The sequence below is a fragment of the Mytilus galloprovincialis genome, chromosome 5 (assembly GCF_965363235.1).
Source record: "Mytilus galloprovincialis chromosome 5, xbMytGall1.hap1.1, whole genome shotgun sequence".
Taxonomy (NCBI): domain Eukaryota; kingdom Metazoa; phylum Mollusca; class Bivalvia; order Mytilida; family Mytilidae; genus Mytilus; species Mytilus galloprovincialis.
This window is the reverse complement of record NC_134842.1, coordinates 4360439-4383321: the sequence shown is the minus strand read 5'-3', so window position 1 is coordinate 4383321 and position 22883 is coordinate 4360439. Positions and strand designations below refer to the sequence as shown.

Here is a 22883-nt window from a genome sequence, read left to right as displayed (position 1 = left end):
ATCAAAGTCAATAAACCAAGACTGAAAGTAAATGGCTAAACCAATTCTATGGAAATGAGATGTGCCAATGCTAATACTTTTTAAAACTGTATACCAAATACCGTAAGTAGTTCCCTTTAAACAGACCTTTTTTTTCACAGCGAGTACTTTAAGATCTGTACATAGTGTCTTTTTGTTGTTAGGACATTCAAGTGCCCGGCCATGTCAACTTGTATTTATGTCCATCTTATTAGTTAAAGGATATAGAAAGATGTGGTATAAGTGCCAATGAGACAACTCTCCATCCATGTTTAAATTTATAAAAGTAAACCATTTTAGGTCAAGGTACGGCCTTCAACATGAAACTTTGACTCACACCTAACAGCAGTCTATAAAGGGCCACAGAAATTACTAGTGCCTTTTCCAGCTGATTTTTAAAGTTCGTTCTTATGTTGTACTGTTAAACCACTGTCCCAGCTGGTTAGGGGAGGGTTGGAATCCTGCTAACATGTTTAACCCCACTACTATATGTATGTGTGTGCCTGTTCCAAGTCAGTAGGCCTGTAATTCAGTGGTTGTCGTTTGTTTTTCGATCATTTTTTATACATAGATAAGGCCATTAGTTTTCTCGTTTGAATTGTTTTACATTGTCATTGCGGGCCCTTTTATAGTTGACGAAGTGGTATGGGTTTTGCTCATTGTTGAAGGTTATATGGAGACCTATAGTTGTTAATTTGTAATTTTGGTCTCTTGTGTAGAGTTATCTCATTGACAATCATACCACATCTTCTTTATTTTTCTTTCAAAATTGTTAGATCTGAAATTCAAGAGTGTAATGCTGCTACACATGTGGCACCTGTCGTTTTGTTTATGAGATAACAAATACGGTAAATAGTCTAATTCGGTAAGTCACACTCATGAAAGGGAAGCGAATTGTAGTAACGACGTAAGGTATCATTTGGGAAAGGGTCAACCAACTCGTGATGGCGTCCGTAAAATTTACAAAGAGATGATTTCAACTTCACCATTTGGAACTCTTGATTTAATAGTCTCATTATGAGCAACAACCCTCTATCAAGAAAATCATGATAGGAATTGCAAGCACGGGAACATCGTGTCAATCGGGAGATATATACACCCCATATGCAGGTGCTGCTGGAATGTTGCTACTCAGAAATGGAAAGTTCACAATTGGAAAGCTGAAATCATCTCTTTTGTCATAAAGTTTTTCAATCGACCCTCATTGTCAATTTCTAGATGTAAGTCCAGATATGAGGCCGACTCAAATGTATCTGTTGTATAATTTATCTCTAGTTCAATGGGATAGATGCAAATGTGAATTATTTAGTGAAAGTACATCATCTATATAGCGGAAAGTAGAGTTAACGGATATTGCTAACTTCTTATCTTTCTTCCTCAGAAGTTCCTGTATGAAGTGTCGCTCGATTATCAATACTAGTGTGAAAACTAAACATCCACGTTTTTTTCTCTGTTATCTTCCACAGATTAATTAAGAAACAAGTCGGCAAAAAAGGGGCAAAATTCGTTCCCATTGCAATGCTGATAGTCTGTTGAAAAACACGTCCTGCGAACGTAACAAATATGTTGTCAATCAAGAAATCAGGCATCTTGATAATGTCAGTTTCAGAGAATTTTTTTTTAATCAGAGTGATCCTTTACAAAGTAGGATTTATCCCTTTCTTAGACAAGATACTTGTATCTTCGTTGGCCATTCTTTTTAATGAAACAAAGCAACTCTTTCAATTTGTCTTTTAGTTTGGAATTATGTTTGTTAACACAGATGACATTGAACAGCTTACAGTCTTTGATTTGAGTGGTACACCTGATGAACTCATTGGTTCAACAGATGTCCATGGCTAGCAGACCACTTCTCCATGACTCATGTGACTTGTATGAAAGGTAAGCAAAACTTTCAAAGTCAATAGACCAAGACTAAGGTGTATGGACCAAATATTCTCCATAAAAATGAGATATGACAATGTTAATACAACTGCATACAAAATATAATTGACCAACCACTAGTGGTTTCCCTTTAACTGACCTTATCACAAACTAAAACATATACACTTAGCCAAGTTTCAAAGTCAATAGACCATGATAAAGTGGTGGGGCCAAATGATCTATATGGTAATGCTAATGAAACTGTATATCAATTATTATTGACTGTATATTCATGGTTCACAATAAAATAAACCTACTCACAAACTATTCCGTTGTTGACTTTAGTTAGTTTTGGGAAATTTCAAATGATTAAGAAAACAAAAAATAATTACCCTCCAGTCTTTTTTGTTTACTTCCACCTGGAAAACAGAAAACAACAATTATGTAATGGTGTTCACATAACCTGAACAATACAGTATAATTCAAGGTCAATCTAAAAGCTAACTTTTATTTTTCTATTTAAACAATATATACATGAACATAATATAAATGAATAAAAGTAAATACCACAGATATTCATATTTAACTTCCCACCAATTGCTTTTTAATAATGGTAAGGCTATTTACACAAAGTTATCAGTTCAGTACCACATAATGGAATTCCCGCTTTTTACATCGCGATGACCGTAAGGGCATTCCAGTGTATTGCTATCGCCTAGATTTCCATTACGTTACTTTCGTTTTGTGTTTGTAACCGTTCTATAAACATTATAAGTACCTGGACATTCACGAGTGCAAAACAAAACATTCCTTATCATTTGTCATAAATACATCTCTTCAATAAATACTGATACAAATTTTTTTGTTTCGAACATTAATTAACATGATATGAAAATGTTTTGGCATTACATTTATTTATGTACAAGTAAAAAATCATTGATATTATTTATGCCCACATACTGAAAAATTCAAGCATGCAGAAGAATATCTCACTAACATTTTGCATCTGGTGCAATAAAATTGGTACCGTTAATTTTATTGCGACAATCTCGGCAAGATAAATATGCATGGAAGATTGTATTTGCAGGAAAATATGAATCCAATCTTCAAGAAAAATTGAATTTTTACATTAGAGTGTCCACCATGCACTTGCAGTGCACTATTATTAGAATAGTAGAATAGAATAATATACAAATGGACGAAAATTTTATATTTACATGTAACTGATGTATTACTATAAAATAACACAACAAACCAGTGTATACTGATTTGTATCACTACAATAAAATAGTTATAAAGTTGAGGTTGAATTTCCTGTAATTTATTCTTCATCCACGCACAAACTTGTCTCATTAAAAAATATATCTCTGTACATTTACCTCAGTTTCAGGTAAAGAGATGTGTTTTTTGTATGTGACAAGTACTTTTGACCATCCACAATAACTTGGGGTCATTTGATGTTCAGTACTTTGATGTGTTTTGTAATAAACAAATTTCAGAGATGTAAGATAACAACATAACACAGTCTATGGTACGTTATACTCTACCTTTAATAAAGCATGCACACTGTTCTTGGCAATGTGATTTATATAGATTCTACCACTGCATTGAGTGTAATACAATATTTATCCACTCCAGACAGTTAAATTTTTCAAATTGAAAACGTGTGGCTCGCCGAGCGTTTTAAATATTTTAAATTTAACTGTCAAGAGTTGATAAATATCGTATTACACGATATTTGGTGGTAGAATCTGTTTCTCTAATGATTTTCAAACAATATGTAGGCAAACATATTCCATAATTCTTTGCAAATGATCCACAAAAAAAATGTGTTCTTTCTATGTGACGTCATCAGACATGGTCGCCTTTTTTCATGCTGTCACAATAGGAAATTCAGAGGAAAGCAAGAAAATTCTATGTCATAATCGGATTTTAACCAATGAAGAACTGAGATCAAACGAACCACACATTGATTACATTTTTTTATACAATGGGTGCAGAAAGAGCAGTTGAACGGCAAACGATTTATGGCTTCTAAGTTCAAGACATTGGTCACGTGATAAAAGGTCAGAGTTTACGATTTTTTTTGTAAACGTGCATGCCTCGTGGTTTTTGGACTCGTATCGTCTTATTTGTACTCGTACATTAATAAAAAACCAAAGTGTTCAATTCTAGATTGAATAAGCTTTCTTATTTTATTTAATTATAATAAAAAAAAGTATTGTTAAAATGTTATAAATTCACGAGTGAAGTGAAACTTTTTTTCTGAAAATTTGCGTAGGTCCACGGAAAATCCGTAATAAATCCTTAAATAGGTTTGGTAACGTGTTGAGGGTAATAAAATATGAAGTAAAACCATTTTTTGCTCCTACTATTTCAATATCAGATCACAAAAACCCCGGATACGCAATTGTGTCAGTTTATTCGTGGCGAAGCGGAGATCAAAGGGAGATAACTCGGTACGCGCATCGTAGGATATTACAAGTTCACAACAGTAAATCTGAGTAAAATTAACGATTGCAGATCTATTTCGACGAGTTCTTGAATACCTTTCAATATTCTATGATCCTCTACTGTTGTAACATTAAAATAGCCATGAAAAGGTTGAATATGACATTTTTTTTCAAGTTCTTACAGGTTTTTGAACACTTCCAAAGAAGACAATTACCTACATTTTATAACGAATGTAGGAAAAAAAGTCACAGGAAAAAAAGTCACGGAAAAAAAGTCACAGGAAAAAAGGTCACAGGAAAAAAAGTCACAATATATATTTTTTGCATGAAATAGTCATAGGGTCTGCACATACATGTATTAACAGGAGAAACATTCCCAATTAATATTTTTTTATGAAAATGGTCATAAGGCCGCACATATATATATATATGAATATATTGGGAAACATTTCAAATAGATATTTGTTTGGAAATAGACATTTTTTAATTCATTTTATTTGACTAGCTTTGGAAATTTAGATATAAATCGCAAACCATTTAAATGGAACATGTACATGCTGGTGTACTAGATTGATACAAGTCGTGTTTTCAAGGATTCTCAGATCCGGACATCCTGGCATTTACATTTATCAGGGGGTGATGCTATCAGGAATCCTCTAGATTTTTCGTCTATTTGAAGATGATTGCTGATTATTTATATTGCCAATTTTTTTTTAACCAGAGGTTATAATATGTTAAAAATCAAAATGTCGAAAAAAAAGTTAAAGTTAATATTTGATACTTGCCAAGAAAGATATATCCATATGCAAGTGGCTGATGAAGAAGTAGAAAAAACAATATCAAGTTTGAACAAAAATAAAGTATCAAATATTTATGGAATCACAGCAGAAAATATTATATATGGTGGTGAAGATCTGAGAGATTATATACGTGAACTCATAAATATGTCATTTAAATACTGCTATGTCCCAGACCTACTAAAAAAATGCACATTATTTCCAATATTTAAAAACAAAGGAAATATTAAAGATGCTATTAACTATAGTGGAATAACTGTCACTCAAATTTTATCGAAAAAAATAGAAAAGATTTTGAAACTAAGAGAAAATGCAAAAATTATAGAATCTCAAAACCCATAACAAAGTGGATTCACAGAGAATACCATTCCATTAATGTGTGAACTCATCACTTAGGAATTTGAGAGAGAAAATAAAGACCTAAAAAGACCAACTTACTTAGCTATGCTTGATGGGAAATCAGCCTTTGATGTTATAGTACATGCAAATCTCATTGGAAGACTATATCAAATTGGAATATCTGACCAATCTCTACTAATGATATAAAATGTTTACCAAAATGCTGCTACATTTATTAAATTGAATGATCACCTTTCAGAATCTTTTCTAGTAGAACAAGGAGTACATCAAGGTGGAGCTATCTCTGCTGACTTGTAAAAAAGAGGGACGAAAGATACCAAAGGGACAGTCAAACTCATAAATCTAAAACAAACTGACAACGCCAAGGCTAAAAATGAAAAAGAAAAACAGAAAAACAATAGTACACACGACACAACATAGAAAACTAAAGAATAAACAACACGAACCCCACCAAAAACTAGGGGTGATCTCAGATGCACCCGAAGGGTAAGCAGATCCTGCTCCACATGTGGCACCCGACATCATTTGTGAAACGGTTATTCCATAACGGTCAACCAACTCGTGATGGCCTCCGTAAAATTTACGAAGGGATGATTTCAACTTCACCATTTGGAACTCTTGGTTTAATAACTTTCTTGTGAGCAGTAAACCTCTATCAAGAAAATCATGATAGGAAATGCAAGCACGGGAATATCGTATCAGTTGGGAGATATATACCCCGTATGCAGGTGCTGCTGGAATGTTGCTACTTAGAAATGGAAAGTTCACAATTTGAAAGCTGAAATCATCTCTTTTGTCGTAAAGTTTTGTTTTCAACCGACCCTCATTGTCAATTTCTAGATGTAAGTCAAAATATGAAGCCGACTTAACTGTATCTGTAGTATCCTTTATCTCCAATTCGATGGGATAGATGCGTTCCACATAGTCACCAAATTTTGAATTGTTTAGTGAAAGAACGTCATCTATATAGCGGAAAGTAGAGTTAAAGGATATTGCTAACTTCTTATCTTTCTTCCTAAGAAGTTCCTGCATGAAGTCAGCCTCATAATAATAAAGAAACAAGTCGGCTAGTAGAGGGCACAGTTTGTTCCCATTGGGATGCCGACAGTCTGTTGAAAAACATGTCCTCCGAACGTAACAAATATGTTGTCAATCAAGAAATCAAGCATCTTGATAATATCGGTTTCAGAGAATTTTTTGTTTGAATCAAAGTGATTCTTTACAAAGTAGAATTTATTCCTCCCTAAGACAAGATACTTTTATCTACGTTTGCCATTCTTTTTTATGAAGCAAAGTAATACCAACTCTTTCAATTTGTCTTTTAGTTTGGAATGTGGAATACTTGTGTAAAGAGTAGAAAAGTCAAATGTTTTAATACTGTTACAAGATGAAAGAGAGTTAGATTGTATGTACTCTAAAAGATCTTTGGAATTTTTAAGTATCCACATCTGATTCACGCCGCCTCTAGAATAGGCAGTTTCACAATAAATTTGAAGCCCGTCTTTGATTGCTGATAAAATAGATGTTAATAATTTGGAAAGAGGTTTCGTGGAGCATTTGGAAGACCCAGCAATATACCGTTGTTTGTAAGGACACTTATGTAGTTTAGGTATCCAATACAGTGATGGAAGATCCAGTTCTTTATCTTTGGTTGAAATACCAAAGGAACAAAGAACAGACCTATGATATCCAGGATTTCCTCTTTGGTAAGTGTCGTGAGGGTATATGTTGAGTTTCCAAGTGAATTGTCTATACCTAATTCGTTTATCAAGCAATTAATGTAATGACTTTTACAGACAAAAACGATGTTATTTGGGGCTTTGTCTGCGGGGACAACAACATATTTATCATGGAGCTCAGATAGGTGTTTAGCAACATCAGGGTCTTTAAAGATTGACGTAGCATGAGCATTGATGGACCCATTCAGTCTCTTAATTCTGATTTGTATTAACGACCTCACTGCCTTAATCCATTCGGATAGAGTGTCTACGTCTTCCTTCTCGCGCTTAGCCCATTGCCTGGCATAATCCTCGACTGAATATAAAGTATATGTTAACCCTTTATTGAACCTCTTGTGTGAAACAGGACTAGGCGGAAAAATTGGTAACATAAACTGTTGTGCACCTACCTGGACTGATGATGTCGCTATTATAGCAACTAATCCTCTTGAGATACAGTCTTTGGTCGATATTGCAGTTGACTTCAGTAGAAGAGAAGGATATCTGTTACAACCAACTAAAAGTGTCATACTGCCAGTAAGAACAACCACAAAAACAATAGAAACTGAAGAAGGATTATGGAATATGGATGATAAGCCAATGCCAGTAGTTAAAACAGCAAAACACATTGGAATACATAAATCAGAAAAAAACAAGAAAACATAAAAAAAAGCAAGGCGCACTTTGTATAGTTTAATGGGATCAGGTCTACACGGAACTAACGGATTAGACCCAGAAACAATACCCACACTAGTAAAACCGTATGTACTACCAATTCTAACTTATGGACTAGAAATTTTGACCCCAAAGGGAAAATCGCTAACAACTTTAAATCTATACACACGAAGTTATTAAAACAGCTATTATCGTTACCTACAAATACAGCAGACCCAGACATTTATATACTATCTGGCATGATACCAATTGAAGCTGAGTTACATATCAAACTTTTGACATTATTTGGAACCATCTCTAGATCAGAAAATACTTCAAATGTGTGGAGAATAGCAGAAAGACAGCTTAAATTTAAATCCTTTAATAGTAACAGTTGGTTCATTGATATTAAAAATATACTGCTTGTTATATAATATAGAAAATATAGAGAAGTATCTGGGCAATCCACTTACAAAAACAAAACGGAAATCATTTATAGACGGTAAAGTGCAAAGCTACTGGACTAACACAAATCTTGATGACTGAAAGATGTACTCAACTCTTCAGTATATAATATACTATCGGGAAAATACACCCACTGATTACTACAAAAACAGCACATAATAGAGACATTGTAAGGATTCCTTCAAGAACTAAAATTGCTACAGGAATATATATTTCAATCTAATCGAGCATCATTCAATAAAAACAAAGTCAATCCAACATGTAAACTTTGTAATAAGAGTCCTGAAACCTTATCACATTTTCCATTGACATGTGAGTCACTTGAAATGGTCAGGAAAAGATTGGTGGATATAATAATTGATATGGGTAGTGAACTTTTAGCAAAACCTTACTTTGTAGAAGAAGTAGACTTAGTTCAACTAATAGCTAATCCCTTCTACTATACTGTGAAAAATTGTAACAATGAAATTGTTCAAAATATTGCTGGACAACTAGAAAGAGTGTGTAGACAGCTTATTAATCTGCATATGAAGCGATATGAACTGCTACCTAAACAACAAAAATGTGAAAAGAAAAACAATCTTTCATGAGGAGTGAATTTTAAGTTACATGTGACATTATGCTGATGATCAGGGTGGGAATCTCCACAGGTATCATCAGTTGTAATCAAATCAAATAGACAGTTAAATCAACCTTAATAAATTTTGGTTATTATATGGGTGCATACAGATTAAAATTAAAGATAAATTTTACCTTTTTATTGTCAAATTAAATATTAAATTGCATTACAGAAGTCACTTTTTACCGATATATCACTGTGTATACCTGATTGGATTAGACATTCATTGTGTATTATAACATTGTGTGGTGGATGATAACATATTTAACTTTTTTGGAGGTGTGCCTACATTGGCAGAATCTATATTGATACAGATACAGAATCTATGGATATTTCGGGTATAATGCTAAAGATTAAAACTTTAAAATCTTCTTTTTCAATTACTTTCGGGCAAGGGTCGAATTTTTGCAAGATTGACTGGACTACAAGACCCCCACAAAAATATTCTTGTCAGTTTCCTAAATTAAAAGATTCCGTAACTATTTTAATGGTTCAACATTAGAGGAACATGAAGTATCAGAAAAGTTATTCAAGAAAGTGTCGAAATATAACTGCAATCATAATTTTACTCGAATTTACTGTTGTAAACTTGCAATATCCTACGATGCGTGTACCTAGTTATCTCCCTTTGATCTCAGCTTTGCAACGGATAAGCTGACATAATTGCGTATCCAGGGGTTTTGTGATCTGAAAGAGTCAAATACGAGCCAAAAAATGGTTTAACTTCATACTTTAAAGCCCTCAACACGTTACCAAACCTATTTAATAAGGAATTATTAGGGATTTTCCGGACCTACGAATTTTTTTTAGAAAAACAGTTTCACTTCACTCGTGAATCTATAACACTTGAACAACACTTTTAATTACAATTATATAAAATAGGGAAGATAATTGAATCTAGAATTGATCACTTTGTTTTCTATTAATGTACGACTACAAATAAGACGAAACGAGTTCAAAAAACCACGAGGCATGCACGTTTATCCAAAATATCGTAAACTCTGACCTTTTATCACGTGACCAATGACTTGACCTTAGTCGCCATTAAATCGTTTGCCGTCTAACTGATTCTGACCATTCTTAGCGATCAAACTTTCGACAAGGTGTTTACGGTAATTTTATTTAAATAACACAATATAATCCACATAGTAAAACATTTACAAAGTAACATCATTCCTAAAAGTACAGCCTTCAACGATAGTCTATCATGTTAATGTCTCTTGACGACAGGAGCATTCATGAATTAGACTATTTACCGGATTTGTAATCACATAAGCAACACGACTAGTGCCACATGTGGAGCAGGATCTGTTTATATACTAGTATTCACCTCTAGACTAAATTAAACAGGGCTAACCGACCATTGATATTTTTTATGTGAAAGGGGGGGGAGTTGTTTTGTAAATGTTGGATTCTAAATTTCTTGAAAGAGATTTTATATATTTCAGAAGGGAAACGAAATGGTTTGTTTCCATTTAAAATGAGGAAAACATAAATCAATGATGAAACTTAAAAAAAAAATAAACCATTTTTTTTTGTTTTTTTTTAATTTCGAACAAGGAAATACATGTGCTCCTTCCCTCAAACTAGAGTCGGTGTCTAACACATTTATTTATGAATATATAATGTACAGATCATCTGTTTAAGCTTTAAATACAAGGATCTGACAACACGTCATTTTATTTTCTGTCCTTTGTATATATTACATCAGCCAATGGCATTTCAGCCTTTAAATTTTTGAGGCTGTGTATCAATCCAACAAAACCAGAGGAGTGAGCGTTTTTAATCTGCTGTCTAAATGAACTGAAAACACTGCATTTATTTATTTTTTACTGAGACCTGTTGTTCTCTTACAGATACAGAGTGGTGTTTTGAATTTTTCAAAGTGAAGATTTACGGTAGCGGCTTTTAATATTTTGCGTTTATCCTTGAAACATAATATATTTTAAAAAAAAATAGTGCAATGTGTCTGAATATACTCTATAGTAAAGGTACTTTTTGGGCGTTTTTTCCTTTCAGAGTTTTGTTGTTTTATTGGCTATTATCTTGATAACTAATAATAGAGAAACCTTTTCTTGCAAGGTATAGACAAGAACATATATAATCAAAGTACTGAAGTATGAAAGTTGTTTGCGACTTCAGGGAACTTAGTTTGGATTTCATTAAGATTTACCACACCTTCATTCAATAATAGCATCCGATGAAAAATTCTCTGCTAGGAGAAATTGTTGAAACTAGATTTTCAGGTTTTAACAATTCAGGTGAGCAACACGAGGCGTAAAGATTGATGCCTACGGTTGACGAAGAATTCGGCATAACATTATACCGCGGCAAATTTATAACTTTATACAATTGAATGCCACTTTTCTTATCCCCTCTTTTTTTTTTGGTTACAAATGACCGGTTCCTTATATGAGCAATTACTCTATCAGAGTCCGTTTTATTCCCAACTGTTTGTGTCTATCTTAAGAATATATAAAGAGAAACTCGAACAGCTAAAATGATCAGAAAGGCAATATTTACATAAATGAAAATACTAAACTTCGTGTATTATCTTCTTATAGAAAAATTACTAATACCGAAATTGACAAATATAATGCCTTCCCTCGTTAAAACGATCATAGAGCATGACACAAAAGAATTATTTATTAAATTTGATAACTTTAACCGTATTGTATAGACTCCATATGTTTATTATTAAAGACTTGCGATTTAAACAAAACTTTGCAATTCATTTATATTTTTACAATTTTCCAACAATATCAGATTTGATTTTTCGCATCTTAAAACGAGGTATTAACATGCCAAGGTTTATCTCAAAGCTGAACTATTTTCCAAACGGTAGCAACTGATTTGATCATTATTAGTAGTAACGGTTACTCCGCAGAAGCAGATCGGAATAAGTAATGACGTAGACAGTAATCATTCTAATCGTAATCATGTTCATTGACCATAACGACGATGAAAGCACATCATATAATGACGTTTAGACATCACATAATGAAGTAAATAAAACCACATAATATAACATTACAAGCACATAATATAATGACACAAACACATCATATAAAGATGTTTGCACATAATATAAAGGAAACTGTACATCATATAATGATATGTACACATCATATAGGTATAGTTGCACATCATATAAGGATCTTTCAACATAATATAAGTATATTTTCACATCAAATAAGAATGTTTGCACATCATATAAGTACATTTGCACATCATATAAGTATATTTGCACATCATATACGTATATATGTGCATCATATAAGTATGTTTACGCATCATATAAGTATGTTTGCACAACATATAATGATGTTTGCACAACATATAATGATGTTTGCACGTCATATAATGATGTTTGCACATTATATAAGGATATTTGCACATCATATAAAGGTGTTTGTACATCATATGATGACAAGTACACATCATATAAAGGTAAATGCACATCATATAAAGGTAAATGCACATCCTATAAAGGTAAATGCACATTACATAAAGGTAAATGCACACCATATAATGAAAAATGGGCATAATAAGACAGTTTTGGCGTTCCATAGTTTACCCTTCCGGAGCACCTGAGATCATCCCTAGTTTTTGCTGGGGTTCGTGTTGTTTTTTCTTTAGTTTTCTATGTTGTGTCATGTGTACTATTGTTCTTCTGTTTGTCTTTTTCATTTTTAGCCATTGCGTTGTCAGTTTGTTTTAGATTTATTAGTTAGACTGTCCCTTTGGTATCTTTCGTCCCTCTTTTATAAGTAAATAATACATTTTCTGTATAAATAACGGCAACAGTAGTATATCGATGATCAAAACTCATAAATCGATCATAGAAAAAAAAAAATCCCCGGCTACAACTTTTGAAAATCATGCTCAACTATTGACAATTCACTTGGAAACTCAACAAATACCCTCACAATACTTACCAAAGAGGAAATAATGGATAACCATAGATTTGTTCAATGTTCCTTTTGAATATCAACCAAAGATGAAGAACTGGATCTTCCATCACAGTATTGGATACCTTAACTACATAAGCGTCCTTACAAACAACGGTATATTACTGGGTCTTCCAAATGCTCCATGAAACCTCTTTCTAAATTAATCCAATCAATGTGTTTGTAGTGTCCTTCATTTTTTGGTGGTGTGTTTCGTATATGCGACTTTTTGTATTTCTTTGGTTTTATAACGTGTCTCTGTACTTTAAAAGATCCCGTCAGTATCATGTGTACTATTGTCTGTTTGTCTTTTTTATTTTTAGCCATGGCGTTGTCAGTTTTTTTTATGATTTATGAGTTTGACTGGCCCTTCGGTATCTTTCGTCCCTCTTTTAAATCTCGGTCTATTTCTGAAATTTATTCTACCATACCTTTGATTTTAACCCTGTATGCTAACATTGCCTATGTGAAATTTTAAAATTGTTTGTATGCACATTGAACGACAAATTAAGTGACGTTTAACATTTTCTGACGTCAGACACGCAAATCAATGAATGTGTTTATAGGTAAATGTTTTTGTGCTCTGTTAAATTGTTCCTTTTAAAATTGTTACAAAAGAATGACTTCTGTACCCATATTTTGACTATTTTATTTATTGTGTCTGTTTAGTTAACGCATCATTGTAAATATAACGGAAATTGATGAGACTGTCATCAAAGTCAGAGGGTTAGCGCTATAAAACCAGGTTTGATCCACCATTTTCTACATTTGAAAATGCCTGTACCAAGTCAGGAATATGACAGTTCTTATCCATTCGTTTTTATGGGTTTTGTTATTTGATTTTGCCATGTGATTATGGACTTTCCGAATAGATTTTCCTTGAGTTCAGTTTTTTTGGTGATTTTACTTTGTATTTTATCAGCAATCAAAGCCGGGCTTCAGAGTTATTGTGAAACTGCCTATTCTAGAGGTGAGGTGAATCAGATGAGGATGATAAAAAATACCAAAGATCTTTTAGAGTACATGCAATCTAGATTCAATTGTTTTACAATAGTATTACAACATTTGACTTTTCTACACTTTTCAACAGTATTCCCAATTCCCATCTAAAAGACAAATTAAAAGAGTTGGTATTGCTTTGTTTTCTTTAAAAAAGGGCCAATGTAGAAACAAGTATAAATCCTACTTTGTAAAGAATCTGATTCAAACAAACAGTTCTCTGAAACTGAAATTATCAACATGCTTCATTTTTTGATTGACAACATATTTGTTACGTTTGACGTACGTGTTTGTCAACAGACTGTCGAAATATTCCCGGGCTTGTATTTCCTATCATATTTTACTTGATATATGGTTGCTGCTTACAAGAAAGCAATTGAATCAACAGTTACAATGATGAAGTTGAAATCATCCCTTCGTAAATTTGACGGACGCCATTACGTGTTGGTTGATCGTTATGGAATAAACCTTTCATAGATGTTAACGGATATGTTCCTCATTTTGTAACTTCAATCCCCTTTCCTTAATATTGTTCAATAAACAGGTTAATTCTATATAGATGAAATTTAAAATTTGATGTTTGGAATAATCATTCCTATCTGCATACATTTTCTAAAGAAATCGCTGATTTTTTTTATCTTACAGGGTAAGAGCAATAGCTACTAAAAGCAGCCATACCATGCAGATACTGCTGACACCGTTCGGGGCAAAAATTAGCTTTATACAATGACATGCAACAGAAAGTCCTAATAATCATAGTAATTTGTAACTTAGTGAAAAGTAAATATTTACCTTCAAGTCTCTTTTGTTTGCTTCTGACTGAAAAAGAATTAAATATACAACTGTTGTTTAATTGGATGTATATTTCTGAAAGACTAATAACTTTCAACTTTTTCATTAATCAAAAAGATAATCATGGTTAATATGCCTAATTTGTGGCTCGTGGGTCTAAATCATTTTTTTTATTTAATATAGGATTTCGCTATATTTTTCTATAAATTAACTTTATCTTATATTTAACAGAAAAATGAAATAAAAACATGGAGTCACCGTTCATTTACGCTCTCAATCTGCCTTCGAAAAAGGCATACATTGTTTTTAATGTCCTTTTTTTTTGTTGTTGAAGTAATAGGAGAAAATGCGGTAATATGGAAATGAAAAAAGAACTAAATTACAGAAATCGCTTAAATGTTACAATTATTTAGTTAATGTACAGCTTATTCGAAAATTCCACATTTAATGCCAAAAATGGCATTTTTACACCAAAGGGAGATGATGTGGAGCTTTTTCAATAATATCAACATTTAAAAAGTCATCTGGGGCCAACACGAATTGATTTTTTGGAATGAGTTTTGTACCATATGATAAAGTATCAACTACTAAAAGACATTTGCGGAAACAAGGTCTATGCCTAGGATTACACTTTAGACTTACGATTACAGGTGAGAAAAACAAAGGGTCATCTCAAAATGCAAAAACAAACCAACATTACATAAACAAAATAGCAAATGGTGTCTTCTACATATATAAATAAAGATGTTAGCAACACGTTAAATTGCATGTGTTCGAAGCGGTTTTCTGGATATACCGTAAGGACTGCACAAAGCCGAATATTTTAAGACAAGGATTTTAAGCACATAATGTGTAGATAGATGTATGATATATATGTTATCAGCCGGGTAAATAAGCTTTCCTCGCGAAACAGGGTACTTTTAATGCAATGGTTAGTATTCGAAAACCAGCACAAATATTGTTCAGATGATTCTCTAATCCACGATTACAACTTTGTACCCGCAAGTGTTGCGTTGTCGACTTTAATAGATTGACTGTGTTTTTTAACAATTTCTTCTGGCCGGCTACACTTTTGATTTTTATATCCCTAACATTCAATAGAATAGATATGCGTATAAACTTTGTGTTGAAATGAACAACGTCGCAGTGAGAGATCACAGGCTGTTCCGGGGTTGGAACACCCCTTTTCTTGCAAATCAATGCTTATGATTAGGGACATTTGGTCGGATCCCCCCTTTAACAGTATCTTGGGTTGGAATCCTTTTTGTAAAATGGCCCTTGCGTCGTTAGTGCACTTTATATAACAATTCCATGAAAATAGCACCAGTCTCGGAACAGGGGTTTAATTTAGCTCCTGTTTCGAGCATATCAGTTAAACCTATGGTCATAAAGGATAGTTATCGACACCGCGAAAAAAATACCGTCCATACTCAATGATTCCTAGATCTTTTGATAATAGTTGCACGAAAGAAAAACAACTTGGAACTCGTTTCTCATTTTCTGTGTGTTGCTGTTGAAAACATAGATAGAAAAGTTTTAACTATTTTAGTACAGCTATTCAACATTACAACTGAGTCTGGTGAACAGTCTAAAATATATTTCCGACACAGAAAAATTCTTCGATAACTGTTTTTTTTTCTGGGAGGCGGTGGGTTATCGAATGGTTGTGATTTTTTTTCTATAGAAACCAAAAACGTAGACAAAAAGTCTGTGTCCTATTCAGGAAAAAAAAACATTTATTTTAAAAAATTTATATCGAACGGCAAGTGAAACTTCACGAAGAATAAATAGCTAAAAAATACCCGTCCGCTGTATTTCCTAATTCTCTTTAAAACAAAATAAAAGAGAGAATGTATGTCTTAGTATACAATGGTTTATTGCACCTTTCCTAACACAAAATATTGCTGTTGTTTTTTTCAATTTGTTTTTTGCAATTGTCCCAATCTATCAACTGTAACGACAATTGCGATATGTTGCGTGTCTCATGTTAAATTTATTTTAAAAATAATGTTAGTTCATTCTATCATACTTCGTTCAATTGCAGTATTTTCAACCTTGGATAACACTGTATACAATAATTAATGTTAACACATTGTTGCAAATATATTTGAAAAAAATCCTTGTTCAACTGCAGAAAAACATCCCTATCGTACATTGTTTTGGATCGACGGTTTATTTTTACACTTTGAGAAAGCCCACGATTTAAATGTTACCTGTAAGTGTAATTGTAATCCTAATTGTAAGTGTATGACAGTTTCCGCAAATGTCTAAAGGTAATAATTGAAATGTGTAATGAAAAATAAATGTTATTTTTTTTCTAAAAATCTTATACCCGCGAGCCTCATTAATTTGTTCTTCTTATAAAAGCATCACTTACTTTTATTTTCAAGGTACGGATTCGTCCTAAATATTTCACAATTTAGAGAAACCCAAAACATTGAAATGGAGCTTCTCAATGTAAAAAACAATTAAGTTAAAATTCCATTATGTAGATAAGCGTTATGATGAATACAGTAGTGGTGACGTCATGAGACGACAACGTTGAAGAGCTGACAAGTTTACTAAGTAGCATATAGGGTAAACATGAATAAAAAGAAATATATATTTTAATTAACTAAGTAGTAGTAATATATTTTGTATACATTAAAAAGATAGTCTAACGTTGATAGGGCGGAATACTTTACCTAGCAGTGTTCAGGGTATACATCACAAAAAGAATGAGATTTTAACGTTGATAAAACTACTGAATTTAGTATATAGTATAAAAATCGAGAGAGGTACTTTTTTGGTTGAAAGAGAGCTGATTACTGTACCCAGTATTATAGACCGTATACATTATAGAGTGAAGGAGATTGACTGATTGATTTACTTAATACAGTAAAACCTGTCCAAACCGAACACCTACGGGACTTTGCGTTTTGTTCTGTTTTCACAGGTGTTCGGATTAAAGAGGTAAACGGAAGTCGACACCAAAATAGTTTTGGCACTTACTGACAAAGCACGATAGGTGACACAACAGACGACAATTTATTTTCATGATGATTTATATGTAAATGTAAAAATCTAGATAGCTGAAGATAGACGTATCTTTCCTTTTTTGATATAATTCAAACGCCGATCCGTCAATCACAATCCTCGTTGTGTAAAGATACAAATCGTTCAATAATGTCCGACGTGGAGCCAATTTGATTTTTATAATTATTTTATAATCCGTTAATTCAGTGACCAATTCAGATTCTCAGTCACTGCCAAAAGACGATTCCGTTGTCGTCATTTTCAATGATCTAAACACACGAGTTCTTGGACTAAACTGGTCACCCGCTGATCGATACTTTGCCACAAGATAAGAGCAAAACAACAGCAGGGGTCCAGTTTATTCTCGGACTTTATCGTTGACAAATAGATAACGGAGGAGGAGCATGAATTATATATATAGGGCCTCAAAAGGGAATCCGGCATCCCATAAATATAATTCGAAAGTCTTGCACGAAGTCTTATTCCAACGAAACGCTTTAAATTCTTGTTTAATTTAACAGGTTAGCTACTAAATGACAATTATCAATTTATGACTGTAAACATTTAAGTAACGAGCATTTAATTGATCTAAGGAAGAGATCCATTCTTGTCCTTTTCGGCGATAGGGCAGCTGACCAGTTTTCTTTACAAACAAATCATTTGATCACTGAATATAAAGACATAAGCATGCCAATTAGTTTGTAATAACAACTCACCAGTTCATTAAACCTCAATTACCCTCGGGGATACTCTGTCATCCTGTGTTTGTTAAATTAAATCATGCAAATAATTAAAAATACTTTTTTGTTTTGACTGCTATCGATCGATTTTGACAGGTAAGTTTTAGATATATACTTACTAACGAGCCTTCAAAAAGCGTTCGGAGTTCGGTGTTGACAGGGTTCGGTTTTTTTCAGGTTAGATTAACGTAAATTGATAGGGAAATTTAGTGGGACTCTAAAAATCGTACGGTTTAAACTGAAATTCGGTTTTAGCAGGGTTCAGTTTACCCAGGTTTCACTGTACTTCTACTTCTACTTCTACCATATAGTGACCGCCTTCAACAAATTGAAGATTATGTCACAGGAGGAAACTTACAACAAGACATAGATTGAAAAAATGTACAAGTTTTTTTAAAAATACGAAAAATTAAAAATATAAAATGTTTTGTATAATAAAGTAAGATGTTGTAATTAATATTGATGCTTTGAGATTGAAGATTTGAAAGAGTCTACTGAAGTGCAATTTACAATGTTATCTGGAAGTTTGTTCCAGTCGTATGTTACCGTGAACTTGTATAATCAGGGATTATGTAGAATCCCAGATTTTTCAGGGAATATGTAGAATCACTAAAATCATATATTATTCCTGAAAATGACCTGTGATTTTACATAATCACTGAATATTTTAATCATTATTCTACAATTCCCTAATATGATTTTAGGGATTATCAATGATTTAAGGATCTTTTGCAGGTTAAAAAATCAAATAAAATATCAGTTGTCCTTTACATTCCTTGTCAGTTGAAATTGTTTTGCTTTTAAACACAGGATGATCCAAAAGATAAACCAAACACAGGGTTTCGAGATAAAGTTGAAGATTTCAAAATTAATAATATCAACATTCCCTTTTTAGCGATAAAGGATTAGGTCCATTAAGACACCTTTTTGGCTCCAAAATAGAGCAGTTTTACAAAATTGTTAAAATGTAAACTTTTAATTATTTATTGGACAGTAGCATGCTTCAGCTACATAAATATGGGCTGTTTTTGACAATGCAATGTACATATATAGGGTACTAGCACCATTAAGTCATGCTAAATCACTGAAATCTTGACTATAGCATTTTTATTAAATCTTAGACTGTTTTCGTGCAAAACGAAAGTTGCCGCATTCGTGTTTATCCTTAATAGTGAAATGTAAGTTTTATTTTATGAAAATACATATCATATAGAAAGGTTGAGGATGAACACAGATGCGGCCACTTTCATTTTGACAAAAAAACATCTGAAAAATTACATTTTCGGCATATTTGATAGATTCTCATTTTTGAGCCTGAATCGGATCTTTTTTAATGATTAAATCATTTAAAATCGTTCACATAAACTAATTGATTCAAATGAAGTAGACACTTGAGTGTTTAAAAAGTGGTCAAAATCTTTTGTCAGATCAACCTGAAATTTGAGGGCCAAAATCGGTCCTTACCGGACCTTCTCCTTTATTTGTTTTGTTTGTTTATTAATAATACTTTATTTCCGATAGCAATTACAGCTCAGAAAACTGATTTATCTTTAGAAATGTATAGAAAAACAGACAGAACTAAGGATTGACAATTAAACAAAATTTTAGATTAAGCTTGCATTTGTTGTAATATTCTCATATCAATTCCACAGAGTGAAAGGAAAGGAAAACCAAAATACCCTAATGGCAATTGTGCTTTAAAAAAAATCTGAAAAAGAATATCGCCTGACCACCAAAGTTGCTAATTTTATAAGAAAAAATTGGAAAAGGGGGGGGTATCCTTAGATGTTTTAACTGACCACTTTATTTCTCTAAGGCGTGTCGTAAAATCTGACTATTTATTCATTTCAGTTATTATGTATAATCCCCGACGTTTCAGGGATTCTACATAATCACTGATTATTCACTGTAACATATACATGTAGGATAAACCAAACAGAGAAAAAAAATAACGTTGATAGAGCTGATAACAATACCTAGTAGTTCATATTCTAAAACAAATATCCAAATAATAAAAAGTCTTAATAAAGGAAACAGTAGTATACCAAAGTTCAAAAGTCATAAGTCGATTGAGAGAATACAAATTCGGATTTAAACTTAAACCGAGAAAAACATATCATTATAAGAGAAAACACATAAAAACAACAGGAACACAAACGCAAACATACATAGAAATTAATTATTTGATAACAACTGCCATATTCCTGACTTCGTACAATACATTTTTTGAAAAAAAAATTGTCGATTGAACCTGGTTTAATGGCTATGTTAAAAAATATATCACTAAGATGACAACATCAAGTGACAGAAATACAACACAAACATACCCCAAGGACATTTATCACAGAGAAACGCACACAAAAATTAACTAAAATGTCGACACAACATGAAAACTGCAGAACAATAACGATCGTATCCATCAATGATAGACACAGGATATCAGAAACAGTGACGCGCTTACGTAACTAACATGCAATCTCGAGCTTTTTAAATTGTTTTTTTTTTTTACTATTGTCGTATAAACAATTTCCATACAATTGTGGTATATATTGAAAGGCACTATCATAATTATTTGGACTACAAACGATAAGACGTAGCACATTATCCACCCGAAATCTTAACAGAAATATCAACATAAATACATGAATGTTGGATGTACAAAGTACCTAGACACGTCGTAAAAATAGACCATAGACAATGAATTGGGTCGATGTATCAGCATTTTATGTGTATTTTTTAAAATTATATGCCTGATACTTTTGATATCATTTAAGTCTAGACGAATTGGAATTTTGTAGGTCTGTTTGATTTCATCCTATATTTAAATCATCGTGTTTACCTGTACACGAATGAGTTTATATGGATAGAATCAGTCAATCAATTGCTTTAATATTGTTTCACTTTCAATGTTGACATTCTGTTCCTTTTTATAACTGGGCACGTCTTATTCATTATGATGTCGGTGATGTGTCCGTCAAGGTCTAAATTATTAAGGTCTGGTTAACGTGTCTATGGTCATAAAGCTGTGGTATGAAATTTAATTAAAAGCTGAGCAGAGGAATACAGACAAACGGAACACAGATAAAGCATGATGATTGTATTGAGCGATATCACTGACACTGAATAGGGATTGGTACTATATATTGTTTTATAATGACAACAACTGAATTTTAACCAACGTTACCTGATGTGACATCAGTATCATGTTGTTTCTCCTTTATATCAGCAATATTTTTTTCACATTTTTCTAGCTGTTCCTTTTGTTGTATAATCTGTCCATCATGCACTTCCAAACGTTCTCCGTGTTCCTTTATCATCTTGTCATGTTGTTCATATTGAATTTCAAGTTTGCCTATTCGTGTTACTAGATTCTCTATCTCATTCTCTTTCTTATCTGATTGGTTTTGCAATCCTTTCATGATTTCTTTATTCTTTTTTATGTCATTCTTACATGTCTCTAATTCCTTAGTACATGCATCTATAGTTCCTTTGTAGTCAGAGAGTTTGGTTGTCAGTTTCTGTGTTTCAGCTTCCATTTTATGAATTTTCGCTACCAGCTCTTCTTCATTCGTGGTAAGGCGATCAAGTGATGATTGATGACTGTTGATCTTGTCAGTCATTCCCTGAAGTGATTTTTCACAGTTTCTTAGTTCCAGTAACATATCTTTTAGGGATGTATCCAGAATAACATGTTGTGCAGATTGTGCTTCAATCAGTAGTGGTGGTCCACCAAGACGTCCAATGGCCTATTTAAAATGGATTTATACGAAATTAAAGTAAGTACATCACATAAAATGGTCCTTATCACGGAAATCATTTACAAATGTAACTATGATCAACTTGACTGATTTTATCATGGATCTTTACAGTTAAAATAATGGAATTTGATTTTTTTTTAAATAGTTACTACACAGATCATTATCCAAGACTTAATAGCCTTCTAATTTTGTTGGACTCAAAGGTTATATATTTGTTTGGTCTAAAATTTTATATCTTTAGAAGAAAAAAAAAATTCCGATAAAATTTGTTTACACAGTGTATAAAAGCATCCATTTTTTCCCCAAAAGATGTTATGGTTTTACACAAAAAGAAAACCTCCACCAATATCACATGATAAAGATATTTAAAGTATCTGTTAAGACCGTTCTTTGATAAAAGGTGAATTTCAATTTTACCAGAATCTATGTTTTAATCGAAAGATATGACAAATACATCACACAACATTATATACATTTTTTTATTTATCAGCAAATACCTTTAAAAACTGAAAAAAAAATCGACAGAAGATCGACCTTAGGCATAAGAATATCAATACAACTGTCTAGCTATTTCAAGTAGAACAAAAAAATCTCTTTTGAAAGTCTGTTACTGTGCGAAAGTTGAACTGTTAAAGAAAAATCTACTTTACAGACCAGCATTCATCTTTCCTTTGTCATTGAA

At 32.6% G+C, this 22883-nt stretch overlaps 1 protein-coding gene across 1 annotated transcript in view; it reads right to left on the bottom strand.

Moving 5' to 3' along the window:
- The window catches only part of LOC143076957 (uncharacterized), an 89187-nt gene extending 67014 nt beyond the window's left edge, over nucleotides 1-22173 (bottom strand). The window contains exons 1-2 of the mRNA XM_076252853.1: nucleotides 21628-22173; nucleotides 14689-14715 (exon numbers count right to left, since the gene is read on the bottom strand). Of these exons, the coding sequence (XP_076108968.1) occupies nucleotides 14689-14715; nucleotides 21628-22105 (505 nt within the window). The 5' untranslated portion in view covers nucleotides 22106-22173. The remainder of the gene's footprint in view (nucleotides 1-14688; nucleotides 14716-21627) is intronic.
- Between the last annotated feature and the right edge of the window lie 710 nt (nucleotides 22174-22883).